This window comes from Xenopus laevis, chromosome 3L (assembly GCF_017654675.1).
Source record: "Xenopus laevis strain J_2021 chromosome 3L, Xenopus_laevis_v10.1, whole genome shotgun sequence".
In the NCBI taxonomy this organism is placed as follows: Eukaryota; Metazoa; Chordata; class Amphibia; order Anura; family Pipidae; genus Xenopus; species Xenopus laevis.
Window position 1 is genome coordinate 137,707,918 of NC_054375.1, and position 21,263 is coordinate 137,729,180.

At 41.3% G+C, this 21,263-nt stretch overlaps 1 protein-coding gene across 1 annotated transcript in view; it reads right to left on the reverse strand.

The window, feature by feature from the left end:
* The window catches only part of gfra2.L (GDNF family receptor alpha 2 L homeolog), a 42,756-nt gene extending 26,672 nt beyond the window's left edge, over positions 1-16,084 (reverse strand). Inside the window, exon 1 of the mRNA XM_041587011.1 lies at positions 14,993-16,084. Coding sequence (XP_041442945.1) covers positions 14,993-15,038 — 46 coding nt within the window. The 5' untranslated portion in view covers positions 15,039-16,084. The remainder of the gene's footprint in view (positions 1-14,992) is intronic.
* Between the last annotated feature and the right edge of the window lie 5,179 nt (positions 16,085-21,263).

A 21,263-nucleotide genomic window follows, 5' to 3' on the forward strand; every position in this document is an offset into this window, starting at 1 on the left:
AATCAGACTGATTGATATATTGATCTTGTATTTATTTGTAAGGGCTCATCTTGTCACATCAAAGGTTCTTCTTTGTGCACCAAATCCAACTTCCCAAATGTCTTTGTATAGCTTAATCCCCCCACGACTTTAATTAATGTCTCCCCTCCCTGCACCCTTTTACATTTCCCTTAGTCTTTTTTAATTGAGTCCTGAAACTCAATTGTATATTCACTTTGTTTACAGGATTGGTATTATATATAATCATACAATCTGTTCTCCTTTCTGCATATGCTAGGATTCCATCAGCTCTCTCCATCTCTTACTAAGGGAGCTGTCTCCTGATATCCACAACGATACCTGCATGATTTTCCATCTCTTATCCAATTAATGAATAAGACGGGTGCATGTCACTGCAGACTAATTGCATAGCCTTACGTTTAATTAAATTGAGCTACATTTGCCATTTCCCAGTTCAGCCTGAAATAATGTTTCTATAACAACCAAAAGTCAGACTCTGCCTATTTTAGTGTTACTGGACAGCTAATAAGGGCATTGAGCTTTCAAAATCATCCTTTCAATGTCATTAGTAGGAGGCTGGAGTCTTATTCAGCCTTCCATATACATTTAAGTGTATCCAAAATATGTTCCTTTACCTTTGGTCTCACTCAGTTTCTACCACAAAGTTTTCTCCCAACTATTTTTCAGAGTTACTATTAATGATTTACCGATTGTAGGTGTCCTTTAGCAAAGGAGTAATCCCTTCTTCCAAAAGGAAGCGACAGAAGATCTAGCTTTTTTTGAAGCACTTTGCCAGGTCGGAGGCGGTGAAGTCAAATCTGGCGAAAGAGGTAACGTTTAGTAAAATCCGCACTTGACTGAATTTGCGGAGTAATGACCATTTATCAGAGTAAAAAGTCGCCTGGTGATAGAGTGCGAACGACCGGTAGTGACGGTCTCTTTCGCTAGTGAATTGACACCTGCGCCTGTTATCGAATTGGCGGATGTGATTTCTGGCGAAAAGTTGCTGGTGTTAGCCACTTCGTCCTTTAGTAAATCTGCCCCTTAGAGAGTTGACAAACATTCCAATTTGGCCACCCAGATACTGGGACAACTCAAGCTGATCTGATCTTTGTACCAGTGGGGCCTATGGTGACCCGAAGACATTGGCACATTGATCCGGTCATCTCCCAATGGGATTTTCAAACCTACCCTGTAGATATCTGGCTGATTTTAGTTGGGCAGACTCTGCTGAGGTAGCCCATACATGTCAACCTGGTGCGAAGGGGCACTCTGGTCCATGGGATAATTCTCCTTCCCGTGTTAAAAGAGACATTATAAAAAAGGGACTTTTTACCTAAAACATCTGTACAGGTATGGGATCTGTTTTCCAGAATGCCAAGGACCTGAGGTTTTCTAGGGTTTAGGGTTTTTGGGGGTCTACTAGAAAATCATGTAAACATTAAGGGGCCGATTCACTAACTTCGAGTGAAGGATTCGAAGGTAAAAAACTTTGAATTTCGAAGTTTTTTTTGGGCTACTTCGACCATCGAATGGGCTACTTCGACCTTCGACTACGACTTCGAATCGAAGGATTCGAAGTAAAAATCGTTCGACTATTCGACCATTCGATAGTCGAAGTACTGTCTCTTTAAAAAAAACTTCGACCCCCTAGTTCGCCATCTAAAAGCTACCGAACCCAATGTTAGCCTATGGGGAAGGCCAGTTTTGCCAAAAAGTTTGCAGATGGTGAAATGTTGAATTTTGCTGCAAATCCAAGGCTGGTGAAAAAAAAACGCTCATCGCTACTAATAAAATAATAATAATGTCGTTCCTGCTTTGTCATCTTCAATCCCAGTTAATAGTGGGAATATCTCTGGGCTGTTTGTTGGGACAGTTTCTCGGGGGATTACTTGCCATTTTCACGTCTCTGCATATAAATAATCTACAGACCACCAATATCCCTTGTTCTCTGATGTAACCCATATGCCAGTCTTCCCTTCAAATCTATTATCTTGAACCAGGCTTAACAATTCGCTGATCTCTTCAAAGCAAACAGTGACAGCTGACATGAAAAGCTATTGTTCTTCCCAGCCTTGACATGATCCTCTGCTGCTTTTCTATAACATCTTCTCTGCTTATCTACCCTGCCTGTATAGGGTTCTGTCCTATCGGATGCCTTCCCGGTACTATCTGATATTCTGCTTTTATCGCAAAGACATTTAAAACATTAAGGCAAAATGTAAAAATATACTAAAAATATTTTCATCCCTCTCTACTGTCAGTGCCTGTGTGAATGTGCCCCAGCAAACAGCCAAAGATATCTGTGAATCCGAGGCTTATTTCTATGTTGGATTAGATATAGCAATTTCAGTTTAAAAATATAACAAAATTCTATGGTGGAAGTAGCTCTCTAAAGGGCAAATTTACTAAAGGGCGAAGTGACGTCATTTTGGGACTTCTCCGATTTGCTAACAGGCGCTGGCGTAAAAGGAGATTGTAGTGCTACTTCGCACTCTAACTCCAGGCGAATTTTCGGTCTGGCGAATGGACGTAACGTTCACTAAGATGCGGATTTTACTGAACGTTACCTCTTGCGCCAGACTTGCCTTCGCCACCTCAGACCAGGCGAAGTGCGATAGAGTAGATAGGAGTGCCTCAAAAAAATGTGAACATTTTTCTAAGTCCCTAAAAACGCTGGCGCCTTTTCAGTTTTTCAGGGTGATAGGCTGAAAAAGATTGTAAATTTTTTCTGGGGTAACCGGCTTCCCCCCTACATTTCATAACATATGGCACCTAAACTATACACTGGGCTCATGTGTAGGGCAATATAACAACTTTATTTTCTTTTATGAAGGTTCCCCAGGCTTGTGTAGTGTCATGTATTTGCTGCAACATATACGTCCATTGAAATTTAACTTCCCGCCGTATGCAAATTAGCCAACGCTAGCGCAACTTTGTCATTGTTCGGCGTCCTGGACGCAACTTTGCATTTTTGTGAATTAGCGTTGTTGGCGAAGTGTGGCGATGTGAGTGAAGCCGTCGCTGGCAAATTTCTGGAAGTTAGTGAATTTGCCCCTAAGGCTGGTGGCACATGGTATGATTTGGGTGAAATAAGTCACCCATTGACAAATATCCTCTTCTTCGGGCAACTAATCTCCCTGAAATGCCTTCCCACCAGCAAGAATGTGAATCGCGGGCGGGATGGCATGTGTAGAGCTTCGGTTTTTCAAAGTCGACTGAAGAATATTTGGGGTCTGGGTGTGCTGGTGGGTTACCTCTTGGACAAAACCCAAAACACCCCAGTCCTGCAGGCCCCACTTCTTTCTGACACATGAATAGCACCTCCAAATCCCTTGCGGGTTGCCACCTGGCCGGTATTTCACCGACATGGCTGGTAAAAATGATGGCTGATCCCAATGTTTTTAATAGGGGAAAAAAAGATAAATATATAGGAAGGCCGGTATTTTTTTCCATCAAAGGTGGGACTGGCAACCCTACCTGGATCCCCCCAGTCCAACGCTGCGTCTGCCCCTTTCTGCGCTCTCAGTTCTGAGTTTAGAAACAATGTGTATATATATATATATTCAGTGCTATCATCGTTCATGAACCATATGTTCTTTTTAATATGGGTCTCATTTGAAGTGGTAGAGGAGCAGCGCTAAGCTCATTCTAAATTCCCTTATGTATGAGGCAGTGACATTCTCAGCAAAATCCTTTCGCTGTAAAAGCACATGTTAAAGTGCTCAGTAAGTATTGAAATCTCCAGTTAAATGGCTCCTTGCTGAGAAACCTCCGCACTGCTGGCCTCAAATAAGCCAACACGTCCCACGGAATTGTAGCTTTATATATACATGCATATAGCCGTGCTGGCTCCATCTGCACATATACTGTACTTATAGCAATATATATATATTATATCAACTAGCAAATAAAACACAATTGTATCTGCTCTTCAAAGTGACAAATGCCATCAGGACAAGCAGTTGTAGTGCTACAGGTACTGGATACACAGGACAAGAATGACACACTTATTCTTTATAGTGACAAACTCTGGATTGCACTTTACAGCCTACTCTATAGCCTACTCCATCGCCATGTCACTCACCAAACTCCCACTCAACTCCTTCCCCATGCTCCAAGCCCCCCTCTCACTCCTTTGTATTCCACCAAAGCTTTTTCCAAACTTAAAGGAGAACTGAAGCCAAAAATGGATTTAGATAGGAATGCTGCACTTTGTATCTTGAATAGTGATGGGCGAATTTTTATCGCAAAACAGCATAAAATGCGTGAAATGATGCTGGCGTCTAGTTTTTGACGCCGGCGTCCATTTTTTTTTTTACGTCAACGAATTTTAGCTGGCAAATTTTTGCAGCGGTTTCATTTTGCAGCGGCGAATCGTGGGAAATCGTGGTTCAGCAGCCATGTAACAATAGTGATTCAGACCTTAAAATTTGTCAGCAGGAGCTCACCATCTTGGTGCCTTGTTAGGTCATCTTTCAAGTGTTAATGACACTGCACATGCTCAGTGGACTCTGGGCTGCTGTGGAGAAGATAAGCTTACGGGTTGTGGCCTTCAAAGGCACAAATCTTCACTGTTAAAGGGCTCGGTTGCCTTGGGCTGTACACAAATCCAAAACATAATGTGCAGCATTTTTAGCCTGATTCTATGTCCATCTTAAAGCGGTGGTTTACCTTTAAATTAACTTTTAGTGTGTTAAAGAATGGGCAATACTAAGCAACTTTTCAATTGGTTTTCATTATTTATTTTTTTTATAGTTTTTTAATTATTTGCCTTCTTCCTCAGACCCTTTCCAGATTTCAAATGGGGGTCGCTGACCCCATCTAAAAAACAAATGCGCTGTAAGTCTACACATGTATTGTTATTGCTACTTTTTATTGCTCATCTTTCTATTCCGTATCCTCTCCTATTCATCAAAACATTCTGGATCATGACACTTGGGCAAAACTTCAGCTTTTCTCTTTTAACAAAAGGCTCCAAAACTACTCCCTGCTAAAACGCACAAATAGTATTTTCAGTCTCAGGCCAATGGTACATGGGGGCTTCTTCTTCCCTTGCCAGTTAGTTAGTTATATCCGCCTAGTGGTGACAGGTGGATTTTATTTAACTAAATAACAGGCTACACGGGCTCATTTGGTGCTTTTCCGCAACCATGTTCTTGCAAGTACTCCTGATACATGCACCTCTAATATTCTCCCTATTATTATTATATATTGTTATATGGGCAGTGTGTCTATTATTTGCTGTTTATACACGGCTGTGCTTATCTTCCTCACCGTACACTCATTAAGTCAGCAAAGTGCCGGGTTCATATAGAATGTGGCATGTTCTGAAAATGCAGGGATAATAACTTGATTACAGCGATTTTCAAGGGAAACCTATTCATTGAAATAAATAGTGTTCTCGGCTGAAAAATCCAGAGATTGCAATTTCAGCATCTGCAAATGGGCCATACCATTTAGATATTATTTCTATTTAAAATAAATGTTTACGCAGCAGCTTACATGAATATTCTTCATAAAGATACACACATAAAATATACATCACTATATATATATACAGTATAGATAGTGACTCAGACCATATTCGTTTTATATATATATATATATATATATACATATATATATACTGTAGGTGTACATGCAAGCACAGATAGATCTATTGATAATGCCTGCAATATGATCATTAAATTGTTCAACAATAAATATAGAATAAGTCTGGTCAAGTTTGGGTCTGTTTTCATTTGTAATCTTTGAAGTGCAAACCAGCACTGTGACTGTGAGCCCAGCATGGGACTGTGAGCCCAGCAATTGTACAAAGACAGACAATTATATCACTGGGAGCTAAAGGATTGTTTTGGGGCAGCAACATTAAGCATTCACTTTCATCATTGAGTGTGGAGCCCCGCACTTATCCTTCTAACAACTTGATGTTAACGGATGAATTTGTTTGGATAACATAAAGAGAAAAATCGATAAAACCTTCAGATCTAACTAAACTACCAGCAAACGACTGTAAAGTTGGCCATACACGGGCCGATAAAAGCTGCCGACAGACCAAGTCAGCAGCTTATTGGCCCGTGTATGGGGCGCCCGATGGATGGGACAAAAAATCCCGTCAGATCGCAGCCGCATCTGTTCGTTGATGCGGTCCCGCGATCCGACCCCCGTTTCCCATGCGTTAGGATCCGATCATTGGGCCCTAGGGCCCAACGATCGGATCAGCCCGATATTGCCCACCTCAAGGTGGGCATATCGGAGAGAGATCCGCTCGTTTGGCGACATCGCCAAACGAGCGGATCTCTCCGTGTATGGCCACCTTAATAATGCAGATACTTGTGTCAGTTTGTCGGAAGGTGTTAGACTACTTTTTGCTAGAGCTCGGCAGCTGCAGCGCCCCTCTAAACTGTTAATACTGACAAGCAGGAATTAAGGATTTAGACTTTTTTTTTTTATGTACACCGGAACAAACCCTATAGTATAAAATAATAGTTGCATTTACGAATCATCTGTTTTAAAAGCAGGCATCTGATTGGTTGCTGTTGGTTACTAGACCTACAGGTGTAGGTCAGGCTTTCCTACCCTTAGTACATTATCCCAGTATATTCTAATAAAGAAACCCAAGTTTCTTCCATGCGATTATCACACACCATTACTCATGCACTCCTCTATACACTGAAAGAATGACTACATCATTAGTGCTATACGACATATAAACACATTCTCTGGAAACTGTAACCTGCAACCAGATCCATTTGCTGGGGGCTGTAGTATAACAAAAGTCGTCTGACATCTAAACACACATTATTTCTTATTGGCTTGGAACATCCCTTAAAGAACTGGCCGGTTGAGTGTTGCAAACAAAACAGCTATGCTGTCCCCATCTGCTGGAAGAAGTCATGGCAGACGTTCTACCCTTGTGAGCTGATACTAGTGGTATTATTGCTAATAACATGCATCAGTAAGTGTCACCATGTTTCGCAGTCCAGCACAATAATTAGGTGTAGACACTGAACAGACAGATCACATAGAAAAATACAACTGATACAAGAGGTAAAGAGGGCCTTGCCCAAAAGACGATGCAATCTACGAGAAGAATGAGACACAAGGTTGGACTTTAGGTGGCCATAGACGCACAGATAATATCATACGAAATTAATTTTCGTACGATATTCGTTGCGTGTATGGTGGAAAAAGAGCCGACCAATATCGGCAAAAAGAATTTTGATCGGGTGCCTCTGAAGGGATCCAAACATCGGCCATTGTTAGTGCTGAATCGTCAGATACAGGTAGAATTCTATTGTTTCTACGTGTATATCTACCTGTATATCTGACGATTCAGCTCTACACGTGTGTATTGAAACAAACCATCTTTCTTGGAAAGATCTTTTCCAAGAAATATCGTAATGGTTACGTCTATGGCCAACTTTAGCTACCAAAGATGGGCATACACTCATTTGGAGATATGTTATGTGGATCTTTTTTCTGACTTGGCTACCAATGCACTGGCCCAGATCGGCATGATCCATTGAACCTGGGCCAATGGTTAGATCATAATGGCTACTTAAGAAGACCAGTCGTGAGAATTTCACAACATCACAGTCCTCGTGCTCAATAGATGTGGTTCATTTTTTATCAGCCTATCAAGCAGGGTTTAGGAGAGACCCATTCATGGCCTAATAAGATGCTGTGGGGCCTAGTTGGCAGCTTTTATCAGCCATGTATAGCCACCTTTACTTAGGTGCTACAGTGCCCCATTGCAACCAATTAGCTGTAAGTTTTGATCAGTATTGGACTGGGGTGCCAGGTGACCAACAGAAAAACTTAGACTGCATGTCCACTCTCTCTTTACTCATCTTCTTTATTGTCTTATTCACTTCTCCTTACATACTATCTCCTATCCTTCCCTTCGTTTGTTCTCATGGTCAGTGGTCAAGGTATAGACATACAAGACATATCATTGGTTGAGCAGGAGGGCATATTGACAGTTTGGCCCACCGAGAGTTTTCCCAGACAATGAATAAAAAGAACTGATTAGTTGACAATTTATGTGTTGTTCTCATCTTAATAGGCTTCAGTGCAGGGACATATCTTAGGGGGCCTAGGCCCCCTCTGCAGTTTTTTTATGGACCCCCCTCTGCCCATTAATGCAGGTGGCCCATGATCCCCCCTGCCCAATACCCTCAACCTTAACAATCCCCCGCCACACATACTACCAAGGAAGCTCTGGACCACTGGTAATCCCAGGCCCCCCACAGCTGTGGTGTGATATCTTCCTCAGGAGTTACACCACTGGTCCTGTGAACTCCAGGGGTATCCAGGGCCCACTGGGGCTGCCACCTCTGGGCCCCCCACCCCAGTTGTGAGCTTCACCTTCTCTAAACGCCACACCCTCCCCCCACCGCACAGCACGTACCTTACACTTCCTCCTTGTGGCCATGATCAGGGGTTGGAGGAACTCTGGCACCCACAGTTCTCAACAGGGGGAGTGTTCGGGGTCATCTGGGGCTCATTGGGTTTTTTCCCAGTGTACCGCTAGCCCAGTCCAAACCTGGTGAACTCTACTATTCTGTACAGATTTCTTGGACGGCAGGGCTGCATATTGGTGGGTCATTTTTTTTTAATTGAACCAACGTAATGCCTTATTTGTACAGATAATCAATAGGGAGAAATAAAAGAGAATTAGAAAATTCCATTTACAGGAAAAGCCAATGAAGGCTTTAGCGCTGGCCACGGGTTTATGAGAATAAGGTTACCGCCTCAATCAAATTATCATTGCTTGTCTTAAGTCTTCCATTGTGATCTTAAAGCCGGCTGGATGCTTTGGGAGTATCCGTTTCATGCATCTCTCCCACACGCCTTGTAATGAACAAACTTGTCATCCGTTGGACAGAGCTGTTGATTTTCAGACTCGGGCTTGCCTTTCCCTACTCAACAGCTTGAGCCAAATGAAAACTTTTCCTGAACCCCCGGGGGGATGCAATGTATATTTGTGAATCCCTACAAGGGTAATTGAATTTCTCTTACATTTTCCGACCCCCCACTAGAGGATGACTCTGGCTGCTTTTTTGTTAGCTTCCCCCAAAAACCATAAAAAAAAGTTTTCCCAATAAGACTAATTTATTACAGGAGCAGTGCAAAGTGCAAAGTATCAATATCAATACCCACAATGCAACATTGTTCTTCCAGATTCCCAGCATTACTGCCCAAGCTTGAGTCAATACATTGCGGTTGCATATTATATACAACTGATGAAAAGATTTGTGCCAGTTGGAAAATGTAACATAATAGGGCACAATTATGGGTCATGGGCATGAGGTTGCTGCAACTTCACTATGTGGTTTGAGGGATCTCTCAAACCATTCAGTGAAGCACCATGATATTTAAAGGGATTCTGTCATGCTTTATTTGATGTATTTTTTATTTCTAAATTACACTGTTTGCACTGCAAATAATTCACTCTACCATATAAAATTTCATTCCTGAGCCAACAAGTGTAATTTTTGTATTTGTAATATTGGTGTGTAGGTGCATCTCAGGTCATTTTGCCTGGTCATGTGATTTCACAAAGAGCCAGGACGGAACTGCTTTCTGCCAGGCTGTTGTTTCTTCAACTCAATGTAACTGAATGTGTCTCAGTGGGACCTGGATTTTACTATTGAGTGTTGGTCTTAGATCTACCAGGCAGCTGTTATCTTGTGTTAGGGAGCTGCTATCTGGTTACCTTCCCATTGTTCTGTTGTTAGGCTGCCGGGGGGGAAGGGAGGGGGATGATTTCACTCCAACTTGCAGTACAGCAGTAAAGAGTGACTGAAGTTTATCAGAGCACAAGTCACATGACTGGGGGCAGCTGGGAAACTGACAATATGTCTAGCCCCATGTCAGATTTCAAAATTAAATATAAAAAAATCTGTTTGCACTTTTGAGAAACGGCTTTCAGTGCAGAATTAGAGGAGATGGAGCAATTGACCTGGAGCCACAGCATCATAGGGGCCCATAGGCAAGAAAATTGAATTCAAGAATAGAATTGCTTGATATTCTGGAAAAGGCCATACAGAAGCTTGAAGACAACTTGCCTGTGCCTCAACATTATTACTGGATAATATGCTCTCTTGTTGCCCCACGCACCATAACCAAAACCAAACTGACCCAACGTAGTGGTAGGTTGGCACAGACCTTAATGGCCATCTAGCTGAGCCTTAAGAACACCCAGTTGTCTTCCAGCAGCCCTACATCCTTGCCATAAACCATTATATATTACATATATTGCCTAACACACCTACCAACCCTTGTTATGTTTGGACAATGGTGGAGCTGTATGTGAGTAATGAAATAACAGCAGTAATGCAATTGTGTATTTATAAACACATGTTTTTCCCTTAAGCAGAAGCATTTTTAACCCAGCCAGAAAAAAAGAAATAAGTGGCATCTATTTTAACACATATGTCAAATATACGCGTGTGGGATCTGTTATCCAGAAACCAGAAGAAATAATGGAAAGGCCATCTCCCATAGACTCCATTTTATTCAAATAATCACATTTTTTGAAAAAGTATTTCCTTTTTTTCTGTAATAGTTTGTACTTGACCCAAACTGAGATCAAATTAATCGACGTTGGAAGCAAAACCTGTCTATTGGGTTTATTACATTTTATATGATTTTCTAGTAAACTTAAGGTGTGAAGATCCAAATTAAGGAAACATCTCTTATTCGGATAAGCCCAGGTCCGGAGCATCTATTGCTATATTCCTGTCCCAAATAGATAATGAAGTATGGAAGCAGAAGGTGTAGACTAGAAGATGCCTTTTCTGCTTATTTACCATTATAGGTATGATTGTAGGTGCTTCCATGCTGCTTGCCCCCGCTGAAAATTAGTTATAAATTGCTCTACAATACATTGTGTCTTTGATATAGCCGTGTATGACAAATGCCTTGAGAATGATACTGCCTGTGTATGAATGTATTTATGCATCTTCTACATAAAAGATATCATACCTCCCAACATGTTGGGAACAGAAAGAGTTACAAAAAGATGTGCTGCACGTTGAGCCGCACATTTTTGACCACTCCCATTTTTGTGACCACACCCCCTAATTACCGTGTCAATTTTACAAAATTTGGCAGGTTATGAAAGTTTGAACACATTTCTGTGGTTTTTATGTGTTATTATAGTTTTTCTAATGAAGGTAAATTGCCCTTAAGTTGTGTAAGTTCTCATCTTATCTAAAATGGTTACAAAAGTATGTTAAGTATGTATTCTGGACTCTCTGCCAAGAGCCAATTAAGTTAGAAACTTTGTTTCTTTTTCTGGCAGTCAGTGCAGCAGATCAAAGAGAAACTCTTGAAATATAAGTACATATCTGGGACTGTGGGTTGAGCTGTCAAAAGTGGGACTGTCCCGCTTGGGAGGTATGAGTTATGACGTCATAATTCAACATATAAGTCTGTTCTCAACACTGAATTCACTTTGTTTCCGATAGGGATGCATCTAATCCAGGATTCGGTTCTGTATTGGGCCAAGATTTGGTCTTTTTCAGCAGGACGTGGCCAAATCCTTCTGCCCAGCTGAACCGAATCTGAATCCTAATTTGCATATGCATATGCAAATTAGGGGCGGGAGGGAAATCGCGTGAGTTTTTGTCACAAAACAAGGAAGTAAAAATGTTTTCCCCTTCCAACCCATAATTTGCATATCCAAATTAGGATTCGGTTCAGTTCAGTATTCATCCAAACCTTTTGCGAAGGATTCGGGGGTTCGGCCAAATCCAAAATAGTGAATTCGGTGCATTCCTAGTTTCCCATACAAACCATATGCAATGTATGAATGTATTTATGCATCTTCTACATACTGTATAAGATATGACGTCATAGTTCAACATATAAGTCTGTTCTCAACATTGAATTCACTTTGTTTCCGATAGGGATGCATTGAATCCAGGATTCGGTATTCGGCCAGGATTCTGCCCTTTTCAGCAGGATTCGGCCAAATCCTTCTGCCCGGCTGAACCGAATCCGAAAAAACAAATTAGCATATGCAAATTAGGAGCGGAGAAGGAAATCGCATGAGTTTTTTTCACAAAACAAGGAAGTAAAAATGTTTTCCCCTTCCCACCTCTAATTTGCATATGCAAATTAGGATTTGGATTCAGTTCATTATTCAGCCAAATCTTTCGCAAAGGATTTGGGGGTTCGGCTGAATCCAAAATAGTGAATTCGGTGCATCCCTAGTTTCCAATACAAACCACATGCAAGATCAAGGAGAATTTTGATTTAGATACAGAGGTTGAAAGAATGGTGGTCCTTGAGGCTTTACCAGCCACGACCCATTACTGGGACTTTAGAAGAACCCCCGACCACATAAAGCTCAATTACTGGGAATTTAAAAGAGATATTTTAGATGAGAAACGGAGAAGTGTAAGGATCCCTGAATGTCACATTGTATATAAATGAACTGACTCAGCTAAGAAAGTGCTGAAAGACACAATTCTGAATGTAGAACATGCTCTGCAACATCTGGATGTTCTGCTTGGGAAGGTCAAGTACAAGCGAGTATGAAAGGGAACGAGTTAATAACACACACACGGGTGGACGCCAGAGATCCCCACCGCAGAGCAGTGGTTTAACCCGAGCCACAATACTTAATAGCTTTAAAATCTACTCTCCAGATCTTGATACTCTTTCCGCAATTCCCAGCGTTCCGCTGAACTCTGAAAAGATTCTGGGCACTTGGGAGGCAGAGCCAAGACCCCCGACGCTGGATGTTCATCTTTCTAATCTATATCCATGAATATAAATGCGTCGAAGGGTCCGGGAGACAAGAATGGAAATGGGATTGCCCCAGGCTGTTGTAATATGAAATTGGCACTGTCAGTAGAATTTATTTTTCAGTATCATTTACACACTGGACTGCCTTTATTTAATTGGATCTTACGGTTGCAGACGTCGTCAAATTCAATGAGCTATGGGGTTTGAAAAAGATACCCTGGGTATGTTATACAGGTGAGGGATCTCTTATGCAGAAACTCGTTATCCAGAAAGCACCATAATATGGCAATACTCTTTCTGTAATAATAAAACTGTACCTTGTACTTTATGGTAACTGAGCAGCATAAATCCATATTGGTGGCATTACAGTTATAAGTTCTGTTATGCATAAACCCATTATCCAGAGAGCTCTGAACTACAGAAAGGCTGTCTCTCATAGACTCCATTTTATCGAAATAGTCCAAATTTTTAAAAATTTCCTTTTTCTCTGTAATAATAAAACAGTAGCTTGTACTTGATCCCAGCTAAGATATAATTAATCCTTATTGGAAGCAAAACCAGCCTATTGGGTTTATTTAATGTTTCCATGATTTTCTAGTAGACTTAAGTCATGAAGATCCAAATTACAGAAACATCCATTATCCAGAAAACTCCAGGTCCCAAGAATTCTAGATAACAGGTTCCATACCTCTATAGCAATATGTTTTTAAAGTTGAAATGTATTAATTACCTTAAGGGACCCCTTAGACGGAAAACCCTAGCCCCTAAGCATTCAAGATAACAGATCCTATAGTTGCATTTGGTAATACAGGTATGGGATCCCTTATCCAGAACCTCACTATCCAGAAAGCTCAGAATTAAAGAAGGGCCATCTCACATAGACTACATTTTAAGCAAATATTTCTAATTTTTAAAAAATGTTTTCCCCTTTTGTTTAAATAATAAAACAGTACCTTGTGCTTGAAGGTAACATTGCTGCATTCCTCCATATTGGTGGCAAAACAATCCTGTTGCGTTTTTTTTTTTTCAAGTTTTTTTTTTCAAGTGATTTTTAGCAGACTTAAGGTACGATGATCCAAATTACAGAAAGATACCTTATCAGGAAAACCCCAGGTCCCAAGCTTTCTGGATAATAGATCCTATATGGTTATATACAGTCTCTCTAGAGGAAGGCAGGGGATCCTATAATTAATAAAAAAAAAAAGCATCACTCCAATATCCTAAATTTGCCTATGGCATGACTTAATCCCAGAACTGGCAAACCCCATGTTGCAATGCAAAGTTTCAGTCCTTGGTTTCACTCTTTCTTCCAATTTTTCTTCCTTTTAAATAGAAACGTTTGCTTATCTAATACAGTTTGTGTTTGCTAGCTCACCCCTTTGATATTTTTCAGTGACCTCAGTAGATATGAATACATTATAATAGCTACACATAATTAGGTCTCTTCAAATTCCCAGGCAGTTTTCAGACGCAATGTGTAATTTATCTCTGAATAAATTCTTTTATGATCTTGAGGGATTTAAAAAATTAATTGTAATTTGTGTCTTACTTTCCTGGCCAATCTTCCCAGTAAGCAAATATCTATATGTGAGATCAGCGATGATGACAGCTGCCTGAGAGGATGACGAATGATATGTTATTACAGTGTGACTTCATAGAGCCAGCATTAGGTAAGCAATGCAAGAAATCCTCTGGGATAAGGGTATTTCGGTTTTAGCAGTTGGAAAAGACAATGAGGGGGGACCAAAGCCAGTCTATAGATAACCAGAGTACTGGGTAGACCTCTATACCCCAATACACACCGTCAAAAAATATTGGGTAATTGCCACACTAAAACTAAAAACTAGATCTAGAACTGGATTCTGTGTTCATGTAGTGGCCATTCATTATGCCTACTGACAGATACTTTTGCAGATTTTTTTCCCATGGTAAACATGTACATAGATCTGCAGCTGCAGACATACATATTTGTATATTTATCACAGCAAGGTGTTATCATTGGATCCTTACTCTATTACACAAGAGCATATATATATATTTATATTTCCTAAGTGTACAAGTGATGTTTGCTTTAAAAGCCAATTGCATTGAAGATACCAAGAACTGACTCTAATTCACCTGAATTTGCTCCTCTCTGGGCTGTGGTATATTGGTGTAGACAAAAAAATGCTGAAGTTGTAAGTTTCTTTCCCTTACCTACTCTACAATCCCAAGCTTTGCCACTCACCTAGCAGGAAGAGGCTGTAGGGTACCATTGGGGTGAGCATGTTCATGTTTCCAAGGAATTTAGTCCAGTTCACGGGAATTCTAAAGAGAAATCCTGGTTGTCCTCCAACTCCACCAAATGAGACTTCTAACTGGCCGTGTGAGCTCTGGATCCTGTTTCAAACATCCTTCAGAGGAAAAGAGCTGATTGCAGAAAAATCCCACAGCAAGATGCTGAGCCGAAAGATTCTGCTTCTGAACTGTGAGAGAGAGAGGGAGGGTTGTGAGGGAAAGGGGGGAACGAGAGAAGGAGGAGGAGAGTGTGTGTTTGTGTGTTTGTGTAACAGAAATTGTGAGATCAATGGATAGAATGGTTAAAATAGGTAAAAGAAACCAATAGGGCCAGAGATAGAGCAAGATTTTGACAGAAAAAGAAACAGGGAAATAGCGGTTCAGAGAGTCAGATAAAAGACATACAAAGTGATAAGATTTGTCTGAGTGTAACTGATGGCAGGAGAGGGAATGACTACAGAGAGTAAGAGGTGGCTGATTTGTCAGAGAGAAAGTGGAGGAGGAGAAGGGAGAGTACAAGAGAGAGTAAGTGTGAGTTGGATGAGATCAAAGGGAGAGAAAGTGAGTGAAAGAAGGTGGGAGAAACTGAGTGATAGAAAGCCAATGGAAGTGTATGGATTAGAGAGAGAAAAAAAGGAAACTATCAGATAGTATATGTGATACGGTATAAAGTTGGTGAAAATGAAGTGTAAGAAGACTTAGAATGAAGGAGCAAGGAATGATATTGTCAGCTATAAAGTGTGAAAGTAGATACAGAAGTGGGTGTTGGGTGGTGAAAATGTAAGTGTGTGAAGACAAGTGTGTGAAAGAGTGCGTATGTGAGAGCAAATGAAAAGATGGAGGAGGAATAATGAGGAGGGGAATGATAGAACTTCCCAGGAGGAAGTGACAGAGTGGGATAAAATAAGAGAGTGAGTAACAGAGTGAAGCAGGTGAAGGATGAGAGTAAGAGGAGAAGTGTGAGTGAGACTGAGTAGAGAGAGAGAGAGGTAGAAGGAAGAATAAGAAGTGAGTGTGTGATCAAAAGGAGTAAATGGGAGACAGAGTGAAAGCAGAAGGAGGAGGAGAGTGACAGAAGGGAAAGTAAAAAGAGAGTGTATAACAGAGAGAAGGAGGAGTTGGAAGACTGGATGAAAGTAAGGGAGAGAGGAGTTGTGAGAGTGGGGAAAAGAGATTGAGAGGAAGGAATCTGTGAGTAAAAAAAGTAAGAGGGAGAGTGTGAGAGAAGGGGGAGAGTAAGTAAGAGACAGGATGGAGAGATGCAAGAGCATACATGAGTAAGTTTGAGAAAGAGAATTGGGAATGAGGAGAGTGAGAGAAGGGAAAGCAAGGACAGAGTCTGTGTAAGTGAGATGGCGGGAGCAGGAATGTTGATTAACAGAAGAGATAAACCATGGAAGAATGTATCACAGAGTGAGCATGAGAGGAACGAGTGAGAAGGGAGTTTTAGGGATTGAGTAAGAACCAGTGGGCAAGAGAGCAAGTGTGAGAGAGGGTGAATGGAAGCTGGAGAGTTGTGTAAAAGCGACAGAGCAGAGAGAGGAGGAAAAAGATGAAAGGTGTGAGCGATATGATGGGCACAGAGCAAAACAGAAAAAAATTCAATGTGTGTTTTTTTTGCAGCCACTTTTACAAACTTTGTTTTTTCACTACATTGGCCATTTTTGCGCAGGGAAACCCAGTGAAAATGTTTGCTTGTCACTAGGGAGCATGTGTAAGGCTTATAGAAGAGGGTGTGAGATATGGGTAAGACTACTAACTACTACTAACAGCAGGAGAGGCACTGTTATAACTTGGTTATTTTTTTATGAGACCATCTGGAGTGTCAGCATCTCTTCTTGCGTCCTTGGCAATAAAACACCCCTTGCTAATGTTTTTCACTCTGTATAACCTATATACAGTATATATACATAAAATATATATCTATATATATATGGGTCACTAACGGGGACTCCCCAAAAAAGGGAGCCAGTGACATTATAGGCAGTGTCTTTATTCTCTGGGAAACCCCGTGGATAATGGCTACCCCTATCATGGTCACTGGACCACTGGACCACTACAGGTTATACATGAAGGATGCTGCAAATCGCAATAGAACAATGGATCTAGCTCTGCACTCATAAAACCTCATCTATGGGGTCATCAGCTTGTTGTTATATGGTGCCTCCTCTAAACACAAACCCACTCTCATGCATTATGAGAAAGATTACATGAACTGTTTCATGTGATGCTAACCACTCCTAAACATCATCTACATAACTAGTGGAACCCCATAAACTCTTAAGTGTGGCCCATGAAATGCCTACATTGTTCCACCCAAGTAAGGAGGTTCCTCAGAAAGCATAGATTTATTATGCAGCTGTAGGCCATTGCACCCACGTGCCTCTCCTGCCTACACCTAGTTCCAGCCTGGTTATTAGGTTTTAGTAAACATAGTAGAGACTTTTCCCACCCAAACTCAGTGTGAATCCAAATCTGTGCAGAAAGACCTAGAAATTAGGGTTCCTCACTCATTAAACCACCTCTGCAAATCCCAACACTGGGTGCTGATACAGAATTAAACACCTGGCCCTCACCTACCAAACTCTCTTAGACCTTCCTCCACCATAGTAACCTCCTCACTTGTACGCTTTTGGGACTTCACGAGAGCAGCTCCTGTCCTGTGTTAATCATTACCCCACATCACACATTCACCCGTTCCCTTAAAATACCCCTCTTCCACCAAGTCTACACCCTCTTGCAACTCCCCTATGTAAGTCCTTATGAGTCTACTAACATCACATCTTGCTCACCCTAACTAACCAAGTCTTTGGGGTAGATTTACTAAAGGGCGAAGTGACGATTTACCAGTGTTACAGTTTTTAGCCACTTTGTCGATTTACTAACGGGCACAGGCGTAACTTCACTAACGAAAGAGACAGACGCTAACCCTCATTCACACTCTATCGCCAGGCGAATCTTTGCTCTGGCAAATGGACGTTACTCTGCAAATTCACTAAGATGCGGATTTTACTGAACGTTACCTCATTCGCCAGACTTGCCTTCACCAGCTTAGACCAGACGAAGTGCATTGGAGTGCATATGACTTCCTCAATCTTACGTCATATTTTTAGTGGAAAAAGTTTCTAAGTCCCAAAAAACGTTGCCGTCTTTTCCTTTTTTCAGAGTGATACCCTGCAAAAATCCTTGAATTTTTTTTTGGGTAACCGGGTTCCCCCATACATTTTCTAACATATGGAACATTACCTATACAGTAGGCTCATGTGTAGGGCATTATAACAACTCTATTTTCTTTATTAAGGTTGCCTGGACTTGTGTAATGTAATGTATTTGCTGCAACATATACCTCCATTCAACTTTATAATTTGAATTTCAACTTTTTAAATTTGTATGCAAATTAGCCTGAACGAAGACCTCTAACGAAGTTTCGCTAGGCATAATTAAATGTTAGCACATCTTCGCTTTGATTGGTGAAGTAACGCTAGCGTTCGGCGCTCTGGATGCAACTTCGCATTTTAGTAAATTAGAGTTGTCTGAGCGAATTTTCGCCTGGCGAGGTGTAGTGATGGGTACGAAGACGTCACTGGCGAGTTTTCACAGGTCAGTAAATTTCCTTCACGGTCTCTTCAGTAACAACCATGGGCTTACTATTGCTCCTACATAAGGTTCCCCATTCAGCTACGTTCTATAATAACTTGTGACTCACTTATTCACTCCCCTTTAGATTGTAAGCCCATACAGCCAGGGCCCTGTTACCTCCAGTTGTTATTTACCCTTTTGTGCTGTGGAATCTGTTAGCGCTTTATAAATGATTGTATAGCAATGCGTGTACAGAACAGAAAGAACTGCTTTTAGTGCAGATTATTTATTGCCCCATAAAACGTATCCGATATGAAACACATGAGAGCAGCAGTATTGCTTTGAGCTTAAACAGTGTGTACCAGGCGTGTATGATGACTCTCCATTCTAGATGTATAATTATATTCTATATATGAATATAAAACAAAACAAGATAATAGAAATGAAATGACAAATACAGGCTGGAAATAGAAATGTCTTGGCGTGGGTTTCGGTGCGGTTATGTGGGATAATCAGTGAGATGTAACAGGCACGTGGCTCTGCACTGTCCTCGAGAGCGGGGCAACCCCCGGAGCCAGGGGCAGGGAAATAGTGAGTTAGCAGAAGCACTTGTTAGTCTGGGCACAAAGGGCCTATTCATGACATGGACTGAATCACAGTGTATTTCTTAGCATTTTGTGCTCTCCTTTATCCCCATCTTCCTGTGGGGAATGGGCATTAACAGAGGGACACAGAAGTCCTTGTGTCCGAATTGTCACTTCCCTGTAAGGGACTGTGATCTCGTTTCACTGTATCTGATCGGAACCTGTGTTAATTCTCCATGTCTTCTCTGGCTCTAATTGTGATCTGTTTCCCCCCCGACAGGTAACACCTTGGTGTACGTGATACCAGTTTTATGTATTGAGGTGACCTGTTTCAACTCTTTGTATATTCGTGTGACTTGTTTTATCTTACTATGATCTGCCTCTCCTCTTTCTTTGAGTCAATTCATATGTCTTATTAGAATCCATGACTGGGCCTGACTGCGAGACACTCACTGTCCTTGATTATGATCCATGTTCCATTCTGATGCTGACCCCTGACACCACTCTGTGTCTTTTGGCTGAGCTCAATCAGCCTATGAGGAAAAACCACATGATTTGTATCTGAGCTTGACCCATCATACTTCTCAGTGTCTGATTGTGACCCTTCTCACCCTCTGTATTAAATGGATGCTGCAGCCATATGGAGAGTGTGGAGACGCACACAAATACTTGACTTGTGCAGGCAAACATTATCTAGGGTCAACGGTCTCAACAACCTGATCTGATTGTACTATATAATGTACTTTTTTTTTTTGAGCAATAGGATCTTGCTTTAAGTACAGGAAGTCCCTATTTCATCCCCTTTTTCTCTATACCCTTCTACCCATATCCTTATCCTTACTAACAACCCTCCCTTTCCCTTCCCCAACGGTATACCCGGTAATGCGTAGAGAAATATGTATGCTGTATGAAAGTATGCTGTATACCCAACCTGCTTTATTTTTCTTTTTGAAAAACAATAAAGAATATTTGGAAATTAAATGGATGCTGCTGCCTGTGTCCTGTGCCAAGCTGCTATGTCTAAGTATGACCTGTGGTCTTTGTATAGAATTGTGACCTGATACCTTCCGCTGACACTTCTAATGTAATCACTTGTCATCATATTGAGTTCATGTGTCATGTGTCATTTTCATCTGGTTGTGATCTCTTAATAAGCCTGAACACCATCTCTCCAGCTCACAATGTGTGAATGTGATACTAATACCTTGTTGAATCCAATTTAACCTCCTGTGATGCTTGTTCCTGGGATCTCATGTCATGACCTGTGCCAGCTCTGTGCAATTGTCTATCTCTGTCCTGTGCCACCTCTGGACTGGCTTTGTCAGGAGTATGTTCTAGAAATGTTGGACTGGGAGTCAAAATAGGCTTTGGCATTCCAAGGCCCAAATTGTCCTCCACCAGCCCACTTAATTGTGACTGGCTTCATTGGACGGAAGCAGTAAGAATTGGTCTAAAACTATGAGAGAATCTTTTCCTGAAGTACAATGAAAGACTAAATACTGACTGTCTATGGCACCTTACAGCAGCCCCTCTGGCATTTGCCATAACCCACAGATTGCCAGTCCGGGCCTAGTAGTAAGGAAAACAGCTTTGTGCTCCACCAAAGAATTGTAGCTGGAGTTAGGTCTCCTTAGGTATCACTGGGCTAAAGTGAAGGGACCACAGTATTGCATATGAATTTGGGCTTAGGACATTGCTGCCTAAACCATTTCTACTGGATCTGGACCACTAGCTGGTAGCCTTAAAGGGGGATTCTTCCAGTAGTTGCTGAACTCCCTTGACCGAGACAACAGTTACCTCCCAAACATCATCACAGTGGTGTAACAGAACCCTTCTCTACAGTTAATTGTATCAGACAGTATGGCTTTCAAATTGGTAAATACAAACCCCAGAGTGTGGTTTTATTTACAAGAACCTCAGGTGCCCTATTTTTGTTTCTGTGCAGCAGCAAAGAGGTGTAGTTGTACAGCACCCTCTTCCTTCCACTCTTCCTTAGCGAGGGCCCATTTGGGATAGTCCAGTTCACTTTTACATCAGGATAGTTTTACATGTCCATAA